This window comes from Mustela putorius, unplaced genomic scaffold, assembly GCF_011764305.1.
Source record: "Mustela putorius furo isolate JIRA1106 unplaced genomic scaffold, ASM1176430v1.1 tig00000139_pilon_pilon_pilon, whole genome shotgun sequence".
Lineage (NCBI taxonomy): Eukaryota > Metazoa > Chordata > Mammalia > Carnivora > Mustelidae > Mustela > Mustela putorius.
The window spans coordinates 14,455,833-14,475,668 of NW_025421293.1; the positions used below are offsets into that span (position 1 = coordinate 14,455,833).

Consider the following 19,836-nt stretch of genomic DNA (forward strand, 5'->3'; position numbering starts at 1 on the left):
TCCTTGAATACAAGACAATTTCAAGATATTTTCTTTGGTCACCACTTTTTAAGATAAATTCTCGAACCCTTCTGCCCCACCGGTGACACTATTGCTACTTAGCTCTCATTTTAAGTGAACTCACTTAAGGGAATTCGCCTCCTCCTGGAGAACAGCCAACTGCAGGCAATGAGCTGGGCCCAGTTACTCTAAGTGCCCACGTCCTGCCCACACATCCACTCCCGCTGCCAGGAAGCCCCTCCTAGACTTTCCAGCTCCTTTCTTTCATATGCAGCCTCTTCCCCAGATCTAGACCAACATACAGGCGACAGACCCTGACATAACTGCTTAAGTGTCATCAAGACACCCGCCGCTCTGCTCTTGCCCATCTTTTATGGTGAGAACTTTATGTCAGAGTTGGGTTTGGGGGGGGGGTGTCAAACTTGTGTCTATTTGCATAGAGAGAATGCGTGAATAGGTGAACAGCAGTAAACTCGCCTTTGGAATGTTTCCCACCACCGCAGAGCAAGGAATTGGCCATTTGCTTTGAGGTGTGTGTGGGTGGATGTGGGTTTAAATTTAGCCCCAACAAAAACACTCTCCAGAGAAATTGATACCCTTCCTCCTTTTTGAGTATTGGCACCTGGAAAGTCATAATCTTTCCCTCTGTGAGCCTGCTGCAAGAAAGCTCAAAAGCGGGTTCCTTTTGATTTTTATTTCTATTTTTTTATTTCTATTTTGATAATGTTTTGTATACATGCCACCAGAAATCGTTTTGGAAGGCACATGCTTCATTGGACTTGACACGGGTTGTCTAAGGAGTCATTAAAGCAAAGATTAGGGATGCCAAGGCTTCCTCCAGGGCTCAGTGGGGTGGGCAGACCAGGTGGAGGGGAACGGCACCCCCGCAGGAGCTGTCAGGAAACTGGAGGGCAAGGCCTCGGAGTGGGGGGGGGTGCTGAAGTGCTGTCACTCACCTAAGGAGGGGTCGGCAGGCTCAAGCTACCCCAGTATCAGTGCAAGACTCCCCCACCCTGACAACACACTGCCAGCGTGGAGAAAGGATGAGCCCTCGGGGGCGCTCAGAGGAGGGGGTGGACCAGACATCCTCTTGCCACAGGGGCCACCCTGGCCCCTTCTCCCCCTACCTGGGCACCTGGACGCAGAGCCCTCAGACCAGTAACTCAGGGCGAGCAACAGAAGCCCGGATCCAACCCTTACCAGCTTTAGGACCCGGGGCAAGCTTTCCCAACCTGAACAGCCTGTCTACAGGACACTTAGCACAATGCCTGTCACCCACCGCAGCCTGAGGAATCTGATGGATGGGAGCCGGAAGGCTGGCTCAGATGGCCCCCCAGGGCTGGGGCCCACGGGCGAGTGGGATGGAGGGCTCGCGTGCGCCTGCGCGCGCGTGCGCGCGCGCACACACACACACACACACACACGCAGAGCTGGGTGCCCCCGGGGAGTGGGGCGGTAAGCTTGCCCTGCAGACTACCTCGGCAGAGTGGGGAGGGCTCGCCTCCGCCCCGCAGCTCGCCCAGGAAGGGCTGGGGTCCCCGGGAGAGGGGACGAAGGGCTCGCCCCCACACGAGCCGCCCCCGCCCCGGACCCTACGGCCTCGGCCTCGCCGTGGCGCCACCGCGCCGTCCCCGCATCCCCGCCCGGGCCAGCAGGACACCCCGTGCCCTGGCTCCGGGATGGGACTCCCGCCGGACACACCCAAGTCCCTGTGCCCGCTCTCCGCGGGGCGACCTCCGCACTGCTCCGCTCCCACAGCCACAGGGCCGCCAAGTGGGGTAGGGAACCCACAGCCAGGCAGCCCCCCGACCACCGAGGACACCCCGGGGGAGCAGCCAGAGGCCGGGTGGCCGAGACTCGCGGGTGGGGGATGCAGCCCCTCGCCCAGTACGGCCGGCCCCTCTCCGCAGCGCGGAACCGCACCGCTGACGAGCCAGAGACCCCGCCGGGACCGGAAACCCCCAGGCGCACTTCCGGTGGAGGGGACGCAGGGCCGGTGGGCGGGGCCCCTGCGGGGGCGGGCCCGCGTCGCCCACCGGGCGTCACTTCCGGGCGCGGCGCGGTGAGCGCGGGCGGCATGGCGGGTGGGATGGGTAACGAGGGCGCCCCGCGGGGCCCCCGGCCTCCCGCCGCCCTCTGCCCTTAGCCCGCGCGGAGGTGCTTCCCTGTCCTGCGGGGGCGGTCGTTTTCCCAAGCGGAAGAGGACGCTCAGAGGACGGCGGGGGCGCGGCCACCTGCTGGAGCCCGGGCTTGTGCGCCTGTGGCGGGTGGGCATAGAGCCTGGTCCGGGGACAGAGACCCGCGAGTGCCCCGATGGCCCGCCTTCTCGGCGCAGCCCGCACGTCTGCACACGCGCGCCCTGGAGCGGCTTCTGAGGGCCGCCGGTGAAGGCGGCGGGCACGCGCGGGCGCCTGCTCGGGTGGGTTTGCTCGGGTGGGCGTGCTTGTGCCTCTGTGCGAATACCAGGCGGTGCTAATGCTGGAGCACGAGCACCTCCGACACGGCTTGAGTGACCTTTTTTCCTCTCTTTGCTTGGTAAACATTAAAGTGCCACTGAAAAGACCCATCCATGGAAGGCAAACCCTTGCTGACTTCCAAACAGAAGACGGAAGTGGTGTGTGGGGTCCCCACGCAGGTGGTCTGCACATCCTTCAACAGCCACATCCTGGTGGTGGTGACCCAGTTCGGGAAGATGGGTACCCTGGTCTCCCTGGAGCCCAGCACCGTGGCTGGTGACATCAGCAAGCCCGTGCTCACCACCAAAGTCCTTCTTGGGCAGGACGAGGTAAAGTGGTGGGAAGGGGACCCCATGCTGGAGGGAAAACTGCTTGTGTGGCTGCGGGTTGTGAGTAGGGTCTGGAGCCTGCAGGCTCCACATTGTTTTCTGAGGCCTATGTAGCTGTGAGGGCATTTGGCCTGCCCTTGGTGCATGCTTTCCCCAGCATATCAGTGTTTTATCTAGCAGAGAGGCAGTACTGATTTCGTAAAATTTGACCCTCTTGTGTGACCTTGGAGCCGGTGAGATTTGACAGACCCCACGCCAGCCCTGTAGAATACCTTCCATGATTCCTTCTGGATGACAGCCCGCCAGAAGAGAGCAAGGAATCATAAGGCACCACGGAAATGAGTGTAATGGTGCCTCCCTGGTGTTTTGTTTAGGACTGGAGTGTTCTGAAGTCGGTTGAACGCTAAACCAGTGTTGCATTGAACTTACATGGAGGGGGTTGATTATTGAGGGTGCAGGAAGTCAGGAGGGTTCCTGAGGGACACTCTGTGAAGGCACTAAGGAAAACAGATTTGTCACAATTAAAATGGTTTCTCTCCTTCCCTTTACCAGCCTCTCATCCACGTCTTTGCAAAGAACCTGGTGACGTTTGTGTCTCAGGAGGCTGGAAACAGAGCGGTCCTCCTGGCCCTGGCCGTGAAGGACAGGAGTGTGGAGGGGCTGAAGGCCTTGAAGGAGGTGATCCAGTCCTGCCAGGTGTGGTGACCCTGGAGGCAGCAGCTGCGCCTGCTACTCAGCGAGCCGAGGGGACACGCGGATACTCTCTTGATATGGAAGCACTCCCTCGGTTAGACAGGAGGAGCAACTCTGGCTTAGCTCTAGAAGCTGGAGGAAATACGCCCGTCCCAGGCAGACCCGTACTTTGGGCACTAACGTACCCGCGGATGGAGGAAAGCTGAGGAGTATGTCTTGGGGGGTTGTGAACGGTTTTTACTAGGGTCCAAATAGCTGCGTGTATTCGAGACTGAGAGATGAGTCATTAGGTTGGAGTCCTGGCCCTCCATGTGCAGTATCTGTCGTTGAAGGAAATTTTTTTTATTCACAATAAACGCCTATCCCCAAATAATTCACCAGCCTTCCTGGCGATACTGAGAACTAGCATCCCACGGTGCAGGACACTATGCGGAAGTGGGAGGAGACCTTGTTTAGCAAGGTTCACACGCTCTACACACTTCTTTTGCTCCTCCTTCTCTGACTTCTCTGGACAGCTATGAACTTCCATTCCGCAAACATCCCTTACTGTCCTGCTGCATGACAGGTCCAGTGAGGCGCTGGCTTCGGGATGGCGTTTGCCCTTGCGGACAGCAGCTCGGACCCTCTGGGCTGGTCCTCATCCCCCACTAGTGGCGCGTCGCTGTCCATGTGCCTGCCGTGTGAGTCCGCCCCACAGGATTGGAGACAAGAGAGGATGTGGGCTCGGGGTCTGGAAGCTGGGGTCCCAGTGTAAAGAGCAGCACCCAGCTAGCTTGGTCAGTGGAGCGTGTAACTCAATCTTGGAGCTGTGCGTTCCAGCCCCACGGTGGACCTAGAGATGACCTAAAAATAAAGTCTTAAAAGAGATCTCTGTATAGAAAACATGTTGGGTGGCGTCCATGTCCTCATAAGATCAGAAGGGGATGTTTTTATTTGGTTTCCCTCAGAATCAACAGCTTCTGAGACCCTGAAGTTCTTGACTTTAGAAACTGCTCTCCAAGAGGTGATGAAAGGACTGGTTCAACCTGCCAGTCTGGTCTAGAGGCAAGCATGAGTTTGCTGAAGATGAGACAGAGGGAAAGTTTTCAAGGGCTCATTCTGTCAGCAGACCGTGCCTATGAAATATCACCATCAGCCCCACTGTCAGCCCTGTCCCGCTGGGAGCACAGACTGGCTGACCGTGACCGCAGGAGTCACCCATGGGACTCCTGCCCACTTCCCAGAGTGGGTGCCGATGCTTGAGCAGGGAAGGCCCCTCGTGCTGCTGCTGCTGCTGCAGGGAGCCTGGGTGATCAGGGGAAACAGGCAAACCCATCCCTGAGAGACACAGGGCTCCTTTGTGGCCAGCTCTGCCCCACCTCCCGACCTCTTGGGCAGATTGCATCCAGCCTGGCTGCTCCTACCCGACCTGTGTCCACACTGCCATTCCCCCGGTTAGACTGGCCCTCAGTCCCACTTGGTGTGTCCCTTGGCAGGACTGGGACCAGGGTCAGGTCTAAGGACACAGGAGCCGACTGAAGAAGGGAGGAGATGTTCACACACATGTGGACCCCCAAGGCCTGGGGTGTCCCGATGGGTGGGGAGGACACCCCCTGCCCCCCAGCAGAAGCAGAGGCCTGGTGTCCTCAGATTAATACTTCAAAGCAATAGTTATGCAATGCTCATCTAAAAATTAGGTGTTTGTGCTGGGGGATCACAACTCCTCCCATTGCACAAGCAGGGAACCCGAGGCACGGAGAGGGTCTCAAGTCCGAGTCTGGGTTCAGAGTTGCAGCTTTTGGTGTTCTGGTTTGGTCCCTAAATTCATCTCTATAGGACTAGCACACCTGCCTATCACAATGACCAGGCTCAGGGTACACCCTTTGTCGCATGTACCCTAACAGTCCTCGCTCGGACCTGGGAACCTCACTCCTCTCATCATCCATGTGTTCCAGAGACGGAAATGGAGGCAGCATCACCAAGCTGCCCTGGCCGAGCCCGGGCTTGACCCCGGGGTCACAGGACCTCTCACTGCTGCCAGGTGGCAGCCTGACCTTGTGAAGGAGTGACACTCCCACCCCGCAGTTGGGCAGCGGCATGGACAGTGCCTGGCAGGGGGTGGTGGACCCGGCGTGGAACTGAGAGCGGGGCCCTCAGGACTTTCTCCACGCCCCACCCTTACAGCTGCCGGAAGCTGTCTGGTGGCTGGTGGAAATCACAGCCTGGCACTACACGCTCCTGTCCCTGAAGCCTGCATGCTCCTTGGCAGGCATGGGATGGGGTGGGAAGGTGCAGGGCCCTCTGCTTCGGCCGCCATGATTCAGGAGGAGCCATCGGTGAAGCCGCAGCTCCCACAGGCGGTGGCTGGTGCCATGTAAATTTATTTTTGTACACGGCGCTTAACCAGTGATCAGACTGTCATCACACCTTCCAGCGATCCATAGGCCCACGGAAGTAAAAGACCAGGGGGCTCGTCTGCAGCCCCTCCAGCCCAGACTACCAGGGGCTCCTCCGTCAAGGTCATACCCTTGGACCTCCAGTGCCATCTGCCCCGTGCAGTTCTCCGCTGAGCTGCGCACGGTGCCCCCGCCCCCAGACCCCATCCCTTGCACGCCCTTCCTTCTTAGTGGATGTAGGGACGTGGCTCAGAAACGAGGGCGAGCGACAGAACCCAGGGAGGGCAGCCGCTGTAGGCAATCTCTCCGAGCGGCTTCTCCAGGGCTTTGCAGCCCCCAAGCCACCCAAACCAGCTATGACAAGGAGCCAGTGGACTAAGACAGCCACGTGCAGGACCGCTGAGCCGCTGAGCGTCTCAGTGCCTCGGAGTGACACTGGCAGGAGGGGGGCACACAGTGAGCGACTAGGATGCCCAGGGCATGTGTGCAGTCAGAGGGCCCTGAGCGACCAGAGAGGGACTGCGGGGAGGCGCTCAGCCCCTGCGGCTTCATGGTCTGAACCCGAAGCAGACAGATGGGTCTGCAGGGCGGCGGGGAGGGAGGAGGTGGGCTTGGTGGGAAGTGAGGCCCCACTGATTCCGAGAGATCGTGATGAGATGGTGGAAACCCCTCTTCTGCGGGAGCAGCTGGAGGGGGGCCATCCTCTCAGTGGCTCCGCGTCTCTTGGGGAGGCCACTCGGATCCCCTGTGTGGGGTGCTCAGAGCCAGGAGCTGTCCCTCGATGAAGGCAGGCAACCCCCCGTCTACCCCTCACTGCACTGAGGCAGGGGTGGATCGGACCGCCACCCACACGGATGGAGAGATGCAACCACTCAAGGCCACACCCGGAAGTCAGAGACTCGAGGCCGGCTTGTACCCCCGCCAGGCAGTGCACGCCTGGAGGAATGGGAGGGAGGCCCAGGGTGTGGGCAGGGCCCAGCAGAGGGTGTGGCCGGGGCTGCACTCCGCCTGGCAGGGCCGGCCTGGTGAGGTGGGCGGTGGCAAGGAGGTGTTTTCTGGGATCAGGGAAAAGCTGGCACCCCCCGCCCCCCAGGAGCAGCAGTGCCTTGGACCAGCCCAGGCTGCTGTGAGGAGGAGCAACGGAGGTCTAGAGGCTGCACATCGGGACTGGACCCCCACCCCCACCCCCCGGGGCCTGGAGCCCTGAGCAGAGCAGCCCGAGGGGCCCGACCAGATTGCTGATCGAGCCACCAGAGAGGTGAGCACAGGCGCGCATGTGTGTGCAAGTGTGCACACCCACAGGAGGGGGTGGGGTCCAGGCCGGGGTCCCATTCACTCTAGTGGGGTTGGAATTCCTAGAGAAAAAATCTTGCACGGTGAAATTCTGAGAGTCTGGGCCTCTCTGCCCCACCCCCTCTCCACCCAAGATGACAGGGCCCTGCCAGGCCCTGGGATACCACCTGGTAACCAAAAAGGGTCTCAGGGCTGCACCCCTGCCCCAGCCCGGCATGGAGGGCTGCCCCCGGGGACACACCCAGGGCTGGCAGCTGGCTCTGGGACAGCAGGCAGGTACAGGCAGGCTCCAGGGACACAGCTCCTCTCTGGGGACGGAGGCCTGGGGGAGGGAAGTGGCCCAGGGGAGGGACACAGGCTAGGAATAGGCAGCGCAGAAAGGACAGAAAGCCCCAGGAGGGAGTGAGGTCCCCGAGATCCCACAGTGGGGTCCCCTGGGCTGACCGGCCTAGAGGTCGAGAGAAACCCCGGGACGGTGATCTGGCCGGCAGGACAGCGGGTTGACTGAGACGACTAGTGCCACAGAGGGGTCCTGGGCCTCAGTGACCTTGACTGCAGAGCAGTACTGGGCCACACTGACCCAGACCCACCTTTGAGCAAGGGACGAGCGCTGACCTGCTGCAAGTAGGGTTCCAGGTGCAGGGGACGCTAAGGAAGGTCACAGACACCGTGAGGGCCACGTCAGGTTCCCAGCCCGGTGTGTCCGAACCAGGGCCCTGCTCCTGCAGCTCTGGGGCCCAGGGCCCAGTTTGCCCACCACACAAGGAATCCCAGAACTAGAACTGGAGGGACCCACGGTCCCCGCTGCGGGCCCAGAGGAGGGGAGAAGGGGCTTAGGTTCCCCGGGATGTAGGTTCCTTCCATGGCCTGCAGAGGCCTGGGGGCCCCACCGCTGCTCCCCACTTCTCCCAGCTCCCACCTGAGTGGCTTAAAGAACTGAGCACCCAGGACCCTTGGTTGACAGTGCCCCCGGGCCAGTCACCCCCAGGCCCTTGGCCACAGTGGCTGTTGGTTAAGTCAAGGGCCGTTGCGGGTGCCGGGACCGAAACTCCCCAGATACAGCAGGAGGGCACCCCTGGAGAGCCAAAGGACCCTGGGGGTCTGGCCTTGGGGAGCATGGTGTCTTGATGCCCCCACTGTCCTTCCCCAACTTGTCTCTGCCTGCCCGGTGGGGGTTGGGGGCACGCTGGACCGGGCCGGTGGCAGGAAAGGAGCCACAGGCTCCCAGAGATGTCCCCAGATGGCAGGCTGGCTGAGAAGGGGGCCCCCGTGGCAAGGTGTGTCTGGAAGGAGCTCCAGGGCCAGCAGGAAGGCCAAGGAGCCATGGGCATTGGGTCACCAGTAGTGAAAGGCAGGCGTGGGGATGAGGAGACAGGTCTGACAGCGGCCACAGCGTCTTAGCCACCCACGCCCCAGCAACAACCTGCCCAGAGCCTCGTCACCTGGTCACCACAAACAGGGGTCAGAGGCCCCAGCTCCACGGACCTGGGCAGGCAGGTCTGTCCTGTGCTGGGCTTGGTCAGCGTCCAGCCCCGGGCAGGGAAATCAGGCCAGGCCGGCCCAGCCACCTCTGCTGAGTGCACATGGGCCATGACACTGGCTGCTGGAGGCAGGGTTGAATTCGGGCAGGTCAGCTCTCCTGCACCTACTACCTGGTGACTCCGGTGCTGAAGCCCAGCACTCTGTGGGGCAGAGTCTGGCTCCTTCCCCTCCCCATCTCCCACGCCTCCCTGACCTGGGCTGCTCTCTGTGTCACACCTGGGCAGCCCTGGGAGGGCCAGGCAGCTCAGGTCCTTCCCAGAGCTCAGAGCAAGGCAAAGGGGTGTCCCAGACAGGACCCACCTGCTGTACCCCATCTGTACAGACGGGAAAGAAGAGGCCCAGAGAGGTGAAGGGCTCTGCTGAGGTGGCTGCCAAGAACGTGGGCAAAGCATGGCACAGAGGGCTAAGGCTGCCCCTGGAGCAACAGGTCAGGACCCAGAGAAAGGGGTTGGGGGCAGAAGGCCCCAATTTAGCAGAGGCCCGGGATTCTACAATACACACATGGCCTGGTGCCGATGGGAGGGCCCCTGAGCAAAGCCATGCCCGGGAGTGCGCAGTGTCCTGGAGTGGGGAGGCTTCGGAGCCAGGGATCCCTGGAGGCCTTCCTGGAGGCAACAGCTGAACAAGGCTTCAGAGTAAGGCAGCTGCGGGAACAACCCAGAAGTGACACTGGGCCTGGTCTCCACCATGAGAGCAGGGATGGCCCTGGGCGGCAGGGGCTTCCCAGGGTCAGGGACCCCTGGCCCCCCTTGCTGCTGGCAGGAGGGCCTGACCCCCGTGTACAACCTGCAGGTCAGCATCCACTGCCCTTCCCCACAGTGTTTTCTGGCTCTGAAGAAAGGGCCGAGCTCTGGAAGTACCTCCGTCTTGTCCAGGGTCCAGGCTTCAAGCCTCCCCAGGGCCAAGGCCCCTCAGGGCTCTCCCAAAGGCCTGGCCCCCTGGGGCCAGCATGGAAGCCCTTCTGAGTGCGTCCTGCTGGAGGCTCAGTCTCCCAGAAGCAGCCTGGGAAGGCCCTAGGCCTTGCTTCCCCACCTGTGGCACGGGGGGTGGGGTGTCCCTGGGCCCCTGCCAGCTCCATCCACGTCTCCATAGCTAAGTGTACACCCTTCAGGGTCCCCAAGCCATTGTCACCAGGGGCCATGAAGGGTGCTGCCTCCGCACACGCTGACCCACACTCCCGGCACCCAGGGCAGATGGTGGGATTCGGGCACACGAGAGCCTTACTCTGACTGGATGCGGTGTAGACCACACCTGTCGCCCCAGCCAGAGCTGGTGGGAGCCACAGCCAGAGGGCCAGCTGCACAGTGTGCCTAGCACAGGATTCTGGAAGCTCCCACGGAGGGCGTCTGGCAGCAAGCGCAAAGCCAACAGGCGGACAGGAACTCCGGGTGGGATATAAGGGGGAGACAGTACTGAATGGTGACATCTGAATTGGTAGGACAAGGAGACAGCTGGGAGAGAAGTCAGTAAGGAAGTTTCCAGGCAGTGCTCAGAGGAGGCCCGCTGGGGGCTCCTGGAGGGCAGGGGGCTGGTGGGGGTGAAGGGGCGAGGAGTGGTCTCGTGTGTCCAGGGGTTGGGCCTGCAGCCTCCCACACACAGCTGTGCACACCGGTGTGGATGAGCCTCTGTGAGTGAAAAGGGATCAGTCATTCCAACAGTTCAGCCCTTGACCCATGGCCCAGGGCCGCAGGGAGAGTCAGGTGGCCACAAGGGATGTGAATGTGTGCACTGTCAAGGGCACAGAGCAGACCCTCTGTCCTGGTGCCCCCCGGCAGCGACAGTGGGGGCAGCGGCGTGAATGTGCAGAGCACGGCCCCTACCCGCTGGACCCTCCAAAGACAGAGTGGGGGAAGCCTCTTTGCAAAGAAGCCGCTGGCATCCGGCTGAACCCAGGGACCTGCCTGTCCCCCCTCCCAACTCCACAATCCCAGCAATGTTTCCTGTGCAACTCGTACAGACTGGGCGAGATTCTCACAACAGAAAGTCACCTGTGTTTAGGCAAACACCAGCCCGGCCCCCTGAAACCCCTCCTGCCTGCTTGGGGCCCAGGCAGAGGCCACGTGGCTGCCCGTCTGCCAAAGGCAGGTGAGGGCACCTGGCAGCCCGCAGCTTCCTGGGAGCCAGCTGCTGCTGAGCAAAGATAGAATGTCAGCAGCAGCGGGAGGGGACAAGCCTCTGCTCCTCCCCCTCCAACCGGGTCCCTTCCTGCAGGCGCCAGCCCTGGCCGGCCCCCTCCCCAAGCCTGGTACAGACTCCAGAGAGCAGCACGGCCCCACCCCCAGTGGGGCTGCCCTGGGCCACGTGGCCATGCAAATGACCAGCCAGGCTTCCCTGGAGGCCGGGCCTCCCAGGGCCAGCCAGAGCTTCCTGCCTGAGAGGTAGGCACTGGGCCCCTACCTGCTGTGGGCTGGAGGCCGGGGGAGAGGCCAGGTCAGCCTCTGGCATGGGAGGAGCAAAGTGCCCAGTGCCCCGGCTGGCTGGCTAGTGACCAGAGAGACGGCATCCGGAGCAAGCGAGCAGGCCTGGGGAGCTGAAGGGCCCTGCAGCACAGCCGGGCGCCCGGACAGCCGGGCAGGGCCCGGGGAGCTGGTGGCTGCTGGGCTGCGCCCCCGTGGGCAGTGGCGGGCAGCACCAGTCCAGCCTTCTCTCCGACTGCCCTCCCCTCTGGGCAGGCAGGGCAGCGGGGCTCTCTCACGTTCCCAGACATCTTGGGTCCCCAAACGTGGGCTCCCACAAGTCTGAGCAGCAGACAGGAGGACCACTCGATGCCACGGTCTGCTCCCTGATTCTGCGCCCAGGCAGCTGAGTCCCACCTGGGAAGGAGAGCCCAAGTCAGGGGCGTAGGCACGACGGTCAGGCTTGAACCACCCAGAAGGGATAGGGAGGGACGCCCAGGGCAGCCCCGGCCTGTCGGTGGCCTGTGCGTGGCCACCAGGAGGAGCTCCTCCTGCCCTGCCCCCACCCCCTCCTCCCTGGGCCGGCACTGGGGCTGCCAGCTGCCTGGGTGCACCTTTGTCCTCACTCCTCCCTGTGTCCTCCCTCACCTCTGCAGATGACTAATGCCTCAGGGCTCATGGGAACAGCCCGCGGCCCCCTGGTGTCAGCAACCTGGCCACAGCCCAGCCCCCCTCCCGCCATGCCCGCCGTGCCCTCCGCGTCCTCCGTGCCCGGCGGGCCACAGATGGACCCCATTGGGAACAGCTCCCAGGGCGCCTCCCGCCTCTTCCTCACCACCGCGTTGGCCCGTGGCGTCTCAGGGGTCTTCGTGTGGACTGCCCTGGTGCTCACCTGCCACCAGGTAGGCCCTCCCTTCTGCCCCTCTCTTGGGACCCTGCTGGCCATGGGACATGGCCCTGGCCTGACCGTGCTGGGATCCGGGGCAGCCACCAGAGGCCCGGCTGCAGGGAGGGCCCTCAGGGGTGGCAACAGGCCAGCGTGCAGGGGCGGCGGAGGGAGATTTCCCCCGAACGCAGGGTGTGGGAGCCAGGGAGGACTGGCCTTCAGGATGGGGAGGGAATGAGTGAGAGTGTGAGCTTGGGGCAGGGGTGGTCAGGCCGGCCGGCAGGCAGGGAGGGGTGAGCGGACTCCTTTCTCAGTGAGAGCCGCCTCCTGTGTGGTCTCAAACGACCACATCAGAAGTAGACACAAGGGTATGAGAGGGACCGGCAGGCACAGTACAGGCAAGAGCAGTGGGCGCCCATTGGGAGGGCTGCCCGGAGGAGGCAGGATTGGCACAGAGTCTTACCGAGCTGCTCTTGGGGCTCTGGCCGGGAAGATTGAACTGGTGGATGGTGCGTGTGCACTTGGGTGGCGAGTAAAATCCGGGATAGGCTGTGACTTATGGGACCAGAAGCAGCAGGGGCAGGCCCCAGAGTCCTGAGTGGGGGTCTTGGATGCCCGCTCTGTGTGAGCCTAACCCCAGCACTTCTGCATGTCTGTCTCTGAATCCTGGGCCTCCCCAGAAGGGCAGACAGAGACCCCGTGGGCTGCAGCCCTGCCCCTGCCCCCAGCCCCAGCCCCTCCGAGACAGGAGGGCAGCCATCTCTGCCCTTCCAGAGCCCCCAAGGGCAAAGAGGGACTCATCCTCTGGCTTTAGGATGGGAAGGTAAGGGGGTAGAGGACGGAGAGGGCCTGCCAAGGCCGCCCGCCAGGTAGTGCCAGCCCCAGGACAGAAACCACGTCTCCCAGGGGCCGCCTGTGCCAGGCGCTCCCACTGCCTCAGCCAGGCGGCAGAGACTGATAAGGGACTGTTCCGGATGCCAGTCTGCCCCTGCCACTCACTGCATTGTGCCCTCTGAAGACCGGCGCACGCAGGGCTCCACACACAGCCTGCTCTGCCACGGCCCTCTCTCCACCTACGCTCAGGGGCACCTCCTCCAGGAAGCCTTCCAGAGGTGCCATGTGCCCGGCTCCCTGGCACCTCTTCCTCTTCAAGACCCTCTCGCTGCTCTTCCTTCTCCCCTTGGAGGATGTGGACAGTCAAGAAAGGTTTCCAGACAGACTATAATCAGCCATATTTCCCACCGCCCAGGGACAGGACAGTACCATCTTTCCTTTCGTGTTCACTCCGTGTTTCCCACACACATGGGGTCACACCCGCTTTGTCCTCTGATGCTTCCACGCCCTATTGTTGCACAGCAGGTCCCCCGTGGACATCTTGGGATGCCCCTTTCACTGGCCGTCCAAGACCCAGCCAGCCCCACTGCGTCTTCCCCCACGTCGCTGCCAGGGTCAGTCTCATACACAGACCCTTGCTTTCCCAATGTACCTGCCCCATGGGGCCAATCCCCGAAAGGGCACCAGGGGGTCAGCCCTTTGTAGACCCCCCCATGCTGAGATGCCAAACTCCGGGGCTACAGATGCCCCCCGGCTTGGAATGAACGAACACAGGAGCAAGAGCGTGAGCAAACAGGCGTTCCCGCGGCAGAGTGTGCAGGCAGAAGGGGCCGGCCGCACCCGGGGGAGCTCGCGCTGCTTCCCACGCTGCTCTACACGGGGGTGGGGGGTGGGAGGGCACGTAGCCATCGTGCCCCAAGCCTGCCCTTGCTCTGCCTGCCTAGATCTACCTGCACCTGCGCTCCTACACGGTTCCCAACGAGCAGCGCTACATCATTCGCCTGCTCCTTATTGTGCCCGTCTACGCCTTCGACTCCTGGCTCAGCCTCCTCCTCCTGGGGGGCCACCAGCACTACATCTACTTGGACTCAGTGCGTGACTGCTATGAGGGTGAGTGCCGTCTGGCTCCGGGCTCCTGCGAGATCCAGAGAGGGCGCAGAGAGGCCTCAGCCAGCTCGGGAACCCCAGCCTTCAGGGCCGAGTCAGCTCCCCTGATGGTCAGGATCGGGGGTGCCAAGGGTGGGGGCCCTGCAGCAGGCTGGCCCAGGACCTGGATTAGGGGGGAGCGGGGGCCTTCAACGGGGTGGGGCCTCGCTGCCACAGGGACTGCTGATGGCCGGGGGCAGCAGGGATGGCGGGGAGCGCGGGGCCTCAGGGAGCCCAAGCTCACTGCTGCCCGCCCTGGCCCCCTGCCATGCAGCTTTTGTCATCTATAGCTTCCTAAGCCTCTGCTTCCAGTACCTGGGGGGCGAGAGCGCCATCATGGCAGAGATCCGGGGAAAGCCCATCCGGTAAGCATCTTGCTCCAGAGCCCATAGGGGCCCCCCGCACCCCGGCAGCAGGGCCGGGCTGGGGACGGGTCCTCACGGGCCCTGCTTCACGGACTTGCACACTCAGGTCCAGCTGCGTCTATGGCACCTGCTGCCTGCATGGCATGTCTTACTCCATTGGCTTCCTGCGATTCTGCAAGCAGGTGAGTGGGGGCGTAGGGGGCTGGCCTGCCCTGCCCTGGCTCTCCCAGCTACACCCCCCACCACCCCTTACTCCGTCCTCCCCAGGCCACACTGCAGTTTTGTATCGTGAAGCCGGTCATGGCCTTGGTCACCATCGTCCTGCAGGCGTTCGGCAAATACCATGACGGGGACTTCAAGTAAGGCCAGGCTGCTTGGCCTGGGAGGGGTGGGAGGGGTGGGCCAGCCTGGCGGGAGAAGGGTGCGGGCCCCAGGTCAGGGAGGGGGTTCAGCACGAGTCTGAGTCCTCACGTGTGCTCCCGGGAGACTGCCAGGGTGAGGCCGCAGCAAACGGACCCGGAGGAGTGGGCCCCTGACTACAGGGCTAGGAGCCTCGCTGCCGTGGGTTAACCCCCAATCCCGGCCTGCAGCCCGCCCTCCCGAAGGAGAGCCAAAGGGGAGTTCAGGCCCTCAGGCCCAGGGAGCCACTGGTGGCACCTCCCAGACAGCCCAGGAGCCCCATACCAGGTCCACACAGCAGGTGCACACACACACACAGCAAGTGCACACACACGCACACACACACAGCAGGTGCACACATGCACACATGCTCACACATGCACACGAGCAGGTGCACACATGCATGCTTACACATGCACAAGCGTGCTCACACACAGGCTCACGAGCCCATGCACACACGCTCATACATGCACACAAGCCTGCACACGCATGCTGACACACACACACAACAGGTACACACATGCATGCACATATGTGCATGACCCCCTCACACACGCACACAAGACCCCCTCACAACCACACACATGCACACGAGCAGATGCACACACTCACATGCATGCTCACATGCTCACACGTGCACATGAGCAGGCACACATGTGGTTTCACGTGAACGCACACCCTCACATGCTCAGTGCTGACGTGTGTGTATGAACACACCCACAGGTGCACGCACATCACGTACGCACTCCTACACCAGCACACGTCTGCCTGTGTGTGCATAGTGTAGAGGCCCAGTCCTTCAGTCTGTGCACAACTGGACCGGGGAAGAGGGACAGAGGGCGGCCTTTGTAGGGAGAAGGGCTACGTCCTCACAGCTGCATGGGGACCCCCCAGCTCCCTGGCCGTTGTGCTCGGGTGCTGCCCACCTGCCTGCCTGGCCTGCAGGGAGGGCCCAGGCTGGGATAGCAGGGAAGGCACAGGGCTTGGGGCCCACCCTGACCCCCGCATCTGCTCTGGCCCCAGCATCCACAGTGGCTACCTCTACGTCACCCTCATCTACAATGTCTCCGTCAGCCTGGCCCTCTACGCCCTGTTCCTTTTCTACTTCGCCACCAGGGAGCTCCTGCAGCCATTTGAGCCTGTCCTCAAGTTCTTCACCATCAAGGCGGTCATCTTCCTCTCTTTCTGGCAGGGTAGGTGCGCTATGGGGGCCCTGGTGGAGCCTAGAGCCTGCCCCCATCCCACCTCAGTCCCCAGTTCCCCATGTGCCCTCAGGCCTGGCCTCGGTTTCCCTGGCTGGAGCACAGGTCAGAACCACCATCCCCTCAGCTGGAAGCCATGGTGCAGGGGAAACCTTGAGTCCCCCACCCAGCAGGTCTGGCTGTTGTGGGTGGAAAGGCCCAGCAAAGGCCTGGGGCCAGGATGGGGGTGCTCCCGGACCTCACCCCGCAGACAGTGTGTCGGGGGGGTGAGCCCCAGCTCTGGGATTGGGAGGCCAGAGCAGACATGTGGGGAGTAGCCAGATGCCCACTGGGCCATGACCATGGTGTGGGAGGTAACCACACCCCTGAACATCAGCCTCTCCCTCCATGGAACAGGACCACGGGGATGGGACGTCCCAGGGCCACCTGGGGGAGCCTTTGCAGGGCCGGAACCTCGTCTTCCCCCACAGACCCCACACGGCTCCCGAGGCCTGTGCAGGGTGGGTGCCTGAGCGGCTGTCACCATCCCCTAGGGATGTTGCTGGCCATCCTGGAGAAGTGTGGGGTCATCCCTGAGGTCCAGGTCATCGATGGGAGCAAGCTCGGGGCTGGCACACTGGCCGCTGGCTACCAGAATTTCATCATCTGCATTGAGATGCTGTTTGCCTCCATTGCCCTGCGCTATGCTTTCAGCTGCCAGGTGTACGCAGAGAAGAAAGAGAACTCACCAGGTGCACTGGCCGGGTCCTGTGCAAGAGTGGGTGGGCGCACGGACAGTGGGCCCGGGGAGGAGCACTGACAGACAACCCTTGGGGAGAACCCCAGCCTAGACAGGGCCCACATCTGCATCTGGCCCAGGCCCCAAGCTCTGAGTGAGATGGGCTGGACTGGATGTCTGGCCGTGGGGGGGCTTGATGCCTCCCAAGCCTGGGGGGGGCCTGCCCACCACACCCAGAGACGTAGACATCCCTGGGGAATGACCCTTTCGGGCAGGGATGGCCTGCACCTGCTCCAGCTGCCTGGCGTGACCACAAGCATAAAGGGCTCACTCTGGGCTGGGGAGAAGGCAGGAGCCGGCCAAGGTATCGATGTGTCCTCTGGGGAGTCTGGGCTGGGACAGGCCGGCAGGGGCTTGAGGGGAGGAGCCAGGCTGGGGTTCAGCAGTCCTGAAATCACCCCCTGCTGGCCAAGTCCAGGCCTGGGCAGCCCAGAGGTTGGTGGGGAGCAGGGCCATGTCCCCAGGGCTGGGGTCTGAGTGCAACATGACGGGTCTGGGCACCCCCACTGACCCCACACATGTGCCGTTTGCCCCCAGCCCCCGAGGCACCCATGCACAGCATCTCCAGCGGCCTCAAAGAGACCATGAGCCCACAGGACATTGTGCAGGACGCCGTCCACAACTTCTCGCCGACCTACCAGCACTACACCCAGCAGGCCACACATGAGGCCCCAAGCCCTGGCGCCCATCCCAGTGCAGCCAGTGGCCCCGGGGGGATCCGGAAGAGTCGGAACGTGGAGAAGCGGATGCTGATCCCCGCGGAGGAGCTGTAGGAGGGCCACAGGTCACTGGACACCTGGCTGCCACCTGTCTGCCCGGGCCTCTGGCCAAGCACAGAGCCCCTCACCCACCAGCCCTGTTGCCAGAGGGGAAGCCTTCTGGGAGCCCTCCTTCCAGGAATGTGGGGCCACTGTCCAGCCTGCCTCCCCTGTAGGCCCATGGCTCCAGACGGGACATCGGAGCTTATCCGATGAGCTTGGGACTCGCTGGGCCCCCTGGCCGTCTGCTCAGGGGCTGCTGTGAAGCGGGCGCCAGCAGGATGGACGGACTCTAGGCTGGGCCTCTGCAGGGAAGGGCGGCCTCCGGAGAGCAAGCAGCCACCCCATGATCATGGGAGCTGTGGGTGCAGACAGGTGGGCCAGTAGGGGGCCTCAGCTGGGCCTTGCCAGGCCACCGTGCAGCCCCTCCAGCCAAGGAGACTCCTGAAAGTCCCCACCCGACGTGCGGATGTGGGTCTCTGGGAGGTGTCCGGGGCCACCTGCACAGGGACTTCGTCCTGACCAGCCCACAGGGCACAGGCAGCTCACAGATGAATTATACTTATTTGTACATAAACACCTGGCTTTTCTACAGACTCCAGTGGTCTCTGTTCCCACAGGGTCAGCCCTGGAGGAGCCAACTGTACTGGGGTGTTCAGACAAGCCCCACGGTGCTAAGTCTGCTGTTGGGGGAAGGATCCGGGGTGCTGCTCAGAGCCCAGCAGGGCACAGAGCTCACAAGCAGACCGAAGGCTGTGCCCCACGCCGTTAGGAGACCCGGAGTGTTGCCCTTCCCTTGGGAGCTCAGCTTCCTCCTTAAGATGAACCTGCAGCCAGCCCTGCCTGAAGGGCCATGAAGGCCACAGATGGACACAGGCCCAGACAGCAAGGGGCGCAGACGGAGCGTGAAGCTTGAGCCCGCCTTCCCCCGGCCTTCTCTCTCCTGTGTGCCAGGCTGGTGCCTGAGGAGACCCCTGAGGGTCAGAAGAAATGCAGCCCGGCCCTGGCCAGAGCGGGGGCCGCCCCGCATCCTCCCTGCTCCCTAGGCCTGCAGACCTAGCACTCAAGGCCACAGCTTCTCTGAAGGCCCCACCGGGCTGCCTGGCAAGATAAGCCAGGCCGCCACCCCGCCACCCAGCTGAAGAGCACCCCCCCCACACACCGCCTTATCATGCCATCCCGGCTGCGGGACCATGGTGGGCCACACTCCGGCACAGCCGGCTCAGTCAGCAGCTCTGGGAGCAACCAGGGCAGGAGGTTGTCTGGAGGACTCAGAGGGGGCCAGTGCCAGACCCCCTGTGGGCAAATGGGGGTGTGGCCCTGCAGGCCTCTGCCTGGGGAGGGTCACCCCATTAGGGCCCCAGTTGCCTAAACCATGTGCATGGGGTATGTGGGCTGGGACCCCCTTCCAGTGACCACACGCAGTGCGGGCTCCCGGTTAGAAGGCGCCTTCAGCACAGGCCCCAGCAGCCCCGTGTGCTGTGTCCACAGTGTGCCGAGGGCGGGGCCCGGACCCCAGCCTGCCCTGAATCCTCACAAGCCTGGGGAAAGGGGCCTGATCACACAGCCGGCAAGAGACAGACTAGCCCCACAGAGGCAGCTCCTGCACTCGTCCAGCCCCCACAGACCTCTGTGGGATGAGGCCCAGCTTCTCCTTCAGACACAAAGTCAGGCCGTGCCCCACCACCCACGGGTAGATCACAGTCGCCCCCACCTCACTGGCTTCGTCCTCCCCGGGGAGGAGGGGGAGTATGGGCGCTCTCGAGGAGGGAGGGAGGCACGTCTTGCCATCCATGACGACAAAGGGGGCTCCCAGTTCTGGGCCCCACCACACAGGGCCTTTCCCAGCCTCGGCGCTCTCACCTGGGAAATGGTCGCAGCAATCCACCCCAAAGGAGGCAGCCCCGAGAGACGGATGACTGGGCCGGGAGGAGCAGCAGCCTTCGCCAACTTCCAAGGGGCCCTGACAGGGCTGGGGTCCAGGCCTGCCCTAGCTCCAGTCACTGGGCCACCGTGCAGAGCTCTCGCAGGGGGAGCAGGCCTGGCCATGTGGGGGGCCACAGCGACCCCACAGGGCTGGCACACTCCACTCCCCACCCATTTCACAGAAGGGAGCCAGCGGACTGGAAAGGGAGGGAACAGGCCCCCTAGAGCCTACCCCACCCCACCCGAGCTGCTGCTGGCAATGACCGTGGGCGTGAGCGGTCCCATCAGCTCAGGCAGAGGTGAGGCAGGAGGGGCAGCGGGTCTTAGAAAGCCTGAGACCTGGCCTGCAAGTCTGCCCTCCTGCAGAGGCTGAGGCCAAGTGCTGACATGTTTGCCCCTCAGGGACAGGGGTGGGGAAGGCCCATGGGGAATGCCGGCTTGCAGGACAGCCTGCTTAC

At 62.9% G+C, this 19,836-nt stretch overlaps 2 protein-coding genes across 7 annotated transcripts; both read left to right on the forward strand.

Moving 5' to 3' along the window:
* The first annotated feature begins 2,041 nt into the window (after nt 1-2,041).
* PSMG3 (proteasome assembly chaperone 3) lies at nt 2,042-3,851 on the forward strand. Of its 3 annotated transcripts, none has more exons than XM_004776339.3 (3): nt 2,042-2,062; nt 2,549-2,785; nt 3,338-3,851. In XM_004776339.3, the coding sequence occupies exons 2-3, from the start codon at nt 2,570-2,572 to the stop codon at nt 3,488-3,490; spliced, it is 369 nt and encodes a 122-aa protein (XP_004776396.1). In that variant the 5' UTR covers nt 2,042-2,062; nt 2,549-2,569; the 3' UTR covers nt 3,491-3,851. The 3 variants fall into 3 exon arrangements, with proteins under 3 accessions (XP_004776396.1, XP_004776394.1, XP_004776395.1); XM_004776337.3 differs by lacking the exon at nt 2,042-2,062 and adding an exon at nt 2,069-2,419; XM_004776338.3 differs by lacking the exon at nt 2,042-2,062 and adding an exon at nt 2,069-2,267.
* Nucleotides 3,852-6,840: 2,989 nt separating this feature from the next.
* TMEM184A (transmembrane protein 184A) lies at nt 6,841-18,048 on the forward strand. 4 transcript variants are annotated; one of them, XM_004776331.3, is made up of 10 exons: nt 6,841-7,111; nt 10,900-11,066; nt 11,741-11,986; nt 13,749-13,914; nt 14,225-14,315; nt 14,422-14,497; nt 14,583-14,674; nt 15,831-15,907; nt 16,450-16,647; nt 17,232-18,048. In XM_004776331.3, the coding sequence occupies exons 3-10, from the start codon at nt 11,741-11,743 to the stop codon at nt 17,465-17,467; spliced, it is 1,182 nt and encodes a 393-aa protein (XP_004776388.1). In that variant the 5' UTR covers nt 6,841-7,111; nt 10,900-11,066; the 3' UTR covers nt 17,468-18,048. The 4 variants fall into 4 exon arrangements, with proteins under 4 accessions (XP_004776388.1, XP_004776385.1, XP_004776386.1 ...); XM_004776328.3 differs by having other exon boundaries at nt 6,843-7,111; nt 15,738-15,907; XM_004776329.3 differs by lacking the exon at nt 10,900-11,066 and having other exon boundaries at nt 6,843-7,111; nt 15,738-15,907.
* The last annotated feature ends 1,788 nt before the right edge of the window (nt 18,049-19,836 follow it).